The sequence below is a fragment of the Myotis myotis genome, unplaced genomic scaffold (genome assembly GCF_014108235.1).
Source record: "Myotis myotis isolate mMyoMyo1 unplaced genomic scaffold, mMyoMyo1.p scaffold_m19_p_2, whole genome shotgun sequence".
NCBI classification, from domain to species: Eukaryota; Metazoa; Chordata; class Mammalia; order Chiroptera; family Vespertilionidae; genus Myotis; species Myotis myotis.
The window spans coordinates 163,463,210-163,469,979 of NW_023416324.1; the positions used below are offsets into that span (position 1 = coordinate 163,463,210).

Genomic DNA, 6,770 nt, shown 5'->3' on the forward strand with positions numbered 1-6,770 from the left:
GCGCGATTTGCGGACGCGACTAGCACTAACCACTGCACAATGAGACTGCTGACTGACTGGCTCACTCAGCTCCTGCATGAATCACGCGCACCTCCCCCCTCCCCCCCGCCGGCCCCCCCCCCCCCACGCTGCATATCCCATGGCCCTCCTGCGAAGCGTCTCTGTCCAACCAACACTCCCCACTTCTTCTAACGCCACTTCTTTAAAATAGACTCACCCAGGCCGAAAACCGACTTCTGCGCATGGGCCACGAAGTTTCAATCGCATTGTACGTGCGTGCCCGCACATGGTATTTTGTGAAAGAGCCACACTCAAGGGGCCAAAGAGCTGCATGTGGCTCGCAAGCCGTGGTTTGCCGACCACTGTCCTAGATAATAAAAGCCCAGTGATCATAATGGCAGAACAACTGCTTGACCAGTCACTATGAGGTACACTGCCCACCTCTTGGTCCCTTTCCCCAGACGGCAGGCTCTGACTTGCCGATGGTGAATGGGAACCGGGATGGGTGGCAGGGGATGTAGGCGGCACTAGGCCAAGGCCCCTGCCTTGCTGGTCGCCCCACACACAGAGGCAGCAACGGCTGACCTCTCAGTCCCTCTCCTGGCCCTCAGGCTCCCATCGCCAGATGGCGAACAGGGAACCGGGGTGGGTGGGGCGAGATGGCCCTGATTGCAGGCTAGGCCTAGGGACCGTACCCACGCACAATTTCGTGCACCAGGCCTCTAGTAAGTATATAACTTACTTGGTTTGTCTTTTCCAGTCCCCCTAACCCTACATCAGGGTATATCAATCTGTTCCATGCCTCCATGCTTCAGGTCTTTTGTTGGTCAATTCATTTTGTTCATCAGATTCCACAAATAAGAGATCATGTGATATTTGTCTTTCTCAGATTGGCTTATTTCACTTAGCATAATATTTTATAGGAATATTTAAAAAAATTAATAATGGTTTCCAAAAACTGAAGTATTTACAAACTTAATGTTGGTGATGTTGTGATATAAGAAATTCATATTTGGTCTTTGTCATGGTTTTGGCACAGGGCTTCTAAAACATTGGTAACTTTCTAAGTGATAAGAACAAAAGGGACATCTTTTGTTATGATATTTGTTTCTTTGTCCCCAGCTCCAGAAACAGGTGAAAGGAGCACCTTTTATTACATTTGGTTTTAGTCCTCCAGTTAAAAGTAGCTCTGAAATGATCAGAGTGAAAGGAATGTCCTGTTATTCATAACCAGCCCCTTTCAAACACACCCAAGTTTATATTAATGAGGCAATTTTTAGAAAGCCCCTAAGGATGTAGGGCTGGTTGCCAGAACAACCTCATTATTAGAAGGTTGGAATTTTCAGCCCCATCCCTGAAGCTCTGGGAAAGGGGTCAGGGCAGGAGACTAGGTTAATCACCAGTGGCCAATGACTTCATCAACCATGCCTACTGTAATGAAGTAGCCATAAAAACCCAGACCAAGGGGGTTTGGAGAACCTGAAGTTTGGTGAACAAGAACACATCCACATGCCAAGCGGGTGGAGTACCCCCAATCCACAGGGACGGAAGCTCCTATGCTTTGAACACTTCTAGACCTCACCCTATGCATCTCTTCATCTGGTTATTCATTTGTATTCTTCAATACATCTTTTGTAATAAATCAGTAATAGTAAGTAAACTGTTTCCTTGGGTTCTGTGAACCATTCTAACAAATTATCAAACTTGAGGAGAGGGTCATGGGAACCCTTGATGTACAGCCGGACAGTCAGAAGTACAGGTGATAACTTGGGACTTTTGATTGGCATCTGAAGTGGGAGCAGACTTGTGGGACTGACTCCTTAACCTGTGGGGTCCAAGCTAACTCTGGGCAGTTAGTTTGAAAATTGGGTTAAATTGTAGGATACCCAGCCAGCGTCTTCTGAGAACTGGAGAATTGCTCGATGTGAAAAACCCACATATCTGGTGTCAGAAATATTGAGGGTGGAGAAGAAATGATGTGTTTTCTTTTAATGATTTATTACAAAGTGAATACACTCATGTAACCCTAACCAAAATCAAGAAACAGAATATTACCAACTTGCCAGAATTGGCATATGCTGGAGACCAAGATCAACAGTAATTGATATAAATGTGAGGAGTCTGGCAGAAGGCTGACCAGGACTCATTTGATATTCACAGGGTGAATATCTACATTTTATTACCTGCTGCTGACTCAATGGCCTAAAGCAAACTCTCCCAAAACCTGACAATCTTACTGTTTACTAAACATTACCATTGATATGTCTGTTTGCATTCCTAAAGGCAATTATGTATTCTAGCTAATAAAAGCAGCTGGGAAAGGAGCAACGGAGAGAACTTGACTTCCATGGTTAAGTTGTCCTCTGGTTCCCCCGGTATTCAAAATAATATTTCGTCTTGTGTATCATTTGTGCGTCAGCCCTTCCTCCAAGTCTTTGAACCGGCGAAAGCAACGCTGGCCGTGGACTCTCGCAGGCATAATCCCTGGGACTCTTCCTAGTCATTGTTCTCCTTATCTTCCCAAAAGATAACCACTATGTCTCATTATACTAGTACATTAGTTATTAGTTTTGTCTGTTTTTGAACTTCTTGTAAATGGGATCAGGCAGTATGTATTTTTAACAGCTTTATTTCATATATCACACAATTGACTCATTTTAAATATAAATTTCAAGAGGTTTTAGTATATTTATCATCACCACAATCACTCCCCATTCCTTCCTAATTCCTTTTCCCTGTCACCAGCACTAGCAACCATTTACCTACTTTCTGTTTCTATAGATTTGTCTATTCTGTACACTTAATATAAATGCATATATGCAATGAAGGCTGAAATATAAGTGAGCTAAGTGTTCATCTTAGGATGTTAGAAAAAGAATTAAACCTAAAGATGATAGACTGAAGGAGAAACAGAAAATAGCTAAGTAATAGAATTATCGAAGGCAAACATTGGTTCTTTGAAAAGGCTATTACTATTGAAATGCTCCTGGAAAAAAAAAAAAAAAAAAAAAAAAGACATGCTCTTGATAAGACTACTAAAAGTGAGAAACCAGATAAGCAATAACAGGATTGAAGAAGAGGACATCACTATACATGTAAACAGGTATTAGAAAACTAAAAGGGGTCTCCGGCCTGTTGGCCTGCTCCTAGTTCCCCCGCGTCTCCTGGGCAGTCCCCGCTCGGCCGCGCGATGCCGGTGGACCTCAGTCAGCGGTCCGGCCCTTGAGCCTGCAGGAGGTGGACGAGAGTCCCAAGCACCCGCTGCAGGTCAAATACTCCGGGGCGGAGGTCGACGAGCTGGGCAAAGTGCTGACGCCCACCCAGGTTAAGAACCGGCCCGCTGGTATTTCATGGGATGGCCTTGATTCAAGTAAACTCTACACCCTGGTCTTGACAGACCCAGATGCTCCAGGCAGAAAGGACCCCAAATTTAGGGAATGGCACCATTTCCTGGCGGTCAACATGAAGGGCAACGACATCAGCAGTGGCACCGTCCTCCCTGATTATGTGGGCTCTGGGCCTCCCAAGGGCACAGGTCTTCACCGCTACGTCTGGCTGGTTTATGAGCAGGCCAAGCCGCTGAAGTGTGACGAGCCCGTTCTCAGCAACCGATCTGGAGACCACCGTGGCAAATTCAAGGTGGCATCTTTCCGCAAAAAGTACGACCTCGGGCCCCCAGCGGCCGGCACGTGTTACCAGGCGGAATGGGATGACTATGTGCCCAGGCTCTATGAGCAGCTGGCTGGGAAGTAGGGGAAAGCCAGGAGACAGACATCACCCGGGGCCCCAAGCAGTGTTCTCAAGTTCAGTGATGCCTGTTGATTTCTCCTCTTGCCTGTTCCCACTCTCACTGGCGAGACCTGAGCAGATAGAGCTGTAGGGTGCCTTTTCCTTCTACCTGTCCTTTATAAGTGTACAGGGCCACACACCCTGGATTTATGTTTTGATCAAATCTGAACTCCATTTTGGGGGCTATTTTGGTACTATGATGTGGTCATCAGATTGTTACTATAAGAAGAACAACCCAGAATTTAAAGGCGTATCCTCTGAAGAGCGGCGCTGGAAAAGCGATCGGAGAGTCCCTTTCCTGCGGCGCTGCAGGGCTGGGTGAGGGGTTATCTGAAATCCGTTAGTCTGTGCCTGTTCCATTTATCGCTCTTCCTTGGTGTAAAAGCCAGTATGGAGTTGCTAAATGTTGTTAATTCTGCTGTTTGCTTACAGAAAAAAAAAAAAAAAGGAAAACTAAAAGGATTTATTTTTAAATAAAGTCACATTTTATTGATTTTTTTAGAGAGAGAAACATCAATCAGTTGCTTTCCTGCACACACCCTGACCGGGGAACTAACTCATAACCTCGGTATGTGCGTGATTGGGAATAAAACTTGTGATCTTTGGGTGCTAGGATGATGCTCAACCAACTGAGCCACACTGGCTAGGGCTAAAGCTAAGAGGATATTATAAACAAATTCATGCAATAAATTCGAAAATCTATATGAACATCCAGGTGGCTGCATATACCAAGAGTTTGTTCCTTTTTATTCTAAGCAGTACTCCATTGAGTGGATATTATTATCACAGTTTATTTAGCCATTAACCTGTTTAAGGAATCTGGGCTGATTCTAGTTTGGGGCTATCAGAAATAAAGCTGCTATAAATATCCATGTACAGGTTTTTATGCGAACATATGTTTTTTTCCTGGGATAAATACCCAGGAGTGCATTTGCTGGGTCATACAGTACTGGCATGCTTAGTTTTATAAGAAACTTGCTAACCTCTTCAGAATGGCTGTACCATTTTACATCCTCACAAGCAACAAATTATAGATCTAGTTCTCTAATCCTTACTAGCATTTGGTGTTCTCACCATTTTTTAAAATATTAGCCATTATGACAGATGTACAAATCAATAAAAATATATAATCCAGATTTTTAAAAGTATATTTTATTGATTTTTTACAGAGAGGAAGGGAGAGAGATAGTTAGAACATCGATGAGAGAGAAACATTGATCAGCTGCCTCCTGCACATCTCCTACTGGGGATGTGCCCGCAACCCAGGTACATGCCCTTGACCGGAATCGAACCTGGGACCTTTCGGTCCGCAGGTCGACGCTCTATCCACTGAGCCAAACTGGTTTCAGCTATAATCCAGATTTTTAAATATTTTTGAAGGGTGAATTGATCTGTAAATATTTTTATTTAAATTCTTTATTATTGAAAGTATTACATATGTCTCCTTTTCCCCTCATTGAGCTCTCCCTGGTCGCTCTTCCCCATCTGTAAATATTAAACCTCTATAACTTGTACTGATTCAGATTTTTTAGAGGACCCAGGCATCTAGATATATATTTTTAAATCCATACCTTAAAACATACTTATTTAAAAAACAAACATTTTTTATTGATTTCAGAGAGGAAGGGAGAGGGAGAGAGAGCTAGAAACATCAATGATGAGAGAGAGTCATTGATCAGCTGCCTCCTGCATGCCCCAGGGGATCGAGACCGAAACCCTGGCATGGAATCGAACCGTGACCTCCTGGTTCATAGTGAACATTCAACCAGTGAGCCATGCCGGCCAGGCTGGATTTCATTCTTGATCCCAAAGTCTCCTATTGATAATGTGACTAGTTTCCCTACCTAGCTACCTTAGAATTTATACAGAAAATTCATGTGCTTCTCTAGAATACCTTCTTTCAGAGCAAGCTATTTGTTCCAGCCTTGCTGTTTCCCTACGCGCCTCAGCAACATCACTCCTAGTCTTAACAGGAGATGCTAAAGGCCACTAAAGAGGATTTCCGGGAAATTATCGACAAGTCCATGCACTCAAGCTTCAGTGCTGTGTATTTTTAAAATAAAAAATTATTAGACTTCTAGGACTTATTATTTTTAATTATTATACTAAAACTACTTTAGTATAATGTTGCTTTAATATCAAACCCAGTATTAGGCATAAACTTCTTAGAACTCTTATGCAACTATAAAATCAAAACAAATCTACATATTAAATACAACCCAAATTACAACTAATAAAATTGTCAACATTAATGTATTATGATGGCTGATGCTGTTTTGCTGATACTAAATCACTTCTCACATCATGGATTTAGCATTAACTGCTTTAAAGAAGGTTCTTTTGAATTTGGCAAGTTGATACTACCTTGGGCAGAGTTATGACTCATATACAACTTTTCTCTAAATGAGTTATATCCATCATTTGGTTTATGCATTGTTTGTAAATTTTAGATTAAAATAAATCACCTGCCATTTATTTTAAAACTTTTATATTTTGAGTTTTTTTCAAACCAAAGATACCATATAACATGTCATACAAGATAAATTCTTCCTATTACTTTTGCTACTGCTATTGATGAGTGGGAAATTGATAATGGGACACTGGGGAGAGGGGTTATTGACACTTTTTTTGAGTGACTCTATTGGGTTTGGGGGACCTGTATCTGCCCAGTTATAACTCGTTTGTATTATTTCTAATATCCTAAGTTAAAAAATTTTTTTCTTAGTCTTCACTCAAGGATTTATTTTCCCATTGATTTTTAGAGAGTGGAACGAAGGGAGGGAGGGAGGGTGAGAGAAACATCCATAAGAGAGACACATCAATTGGTTGCCTCCCACAGATACAACCCAGGTACCTGCCCTTAAGCGGGAATTGAACCTACCACCCTTTGGTGTACAGGTCGGTACTCTAACCATTTAGCAACACTGGCCAGGGCCTAACTTTAATTTTTTAAATTCATTAATGAGAGAGAGAGAGAGAGA

General features: G+C 42.5%; 1 protein-coding gene across 1 annotated transcript; it reads left to right on the forward strand.

Annotated features, from left to right (window-relative positions):
- Positions 1–3,190: 3,190 nt before the first annotated feature.
- LOC118677712 (phosphatidylethanolamine-binding protein 1-like) lies at positions 3,191–3,866 on the forward strand. Its single transcript, XM_036353064.1, is given in 2 exon segments — positions 3,191–3,221; positions 3,224–3,866. Coding segments are annotated over 2 exon segments (561 nt in total). The 3' UTR covers positions 3,754–3,866.
- Positions 3,867–6,770: the final 2,904 nt, after the last annotated feature.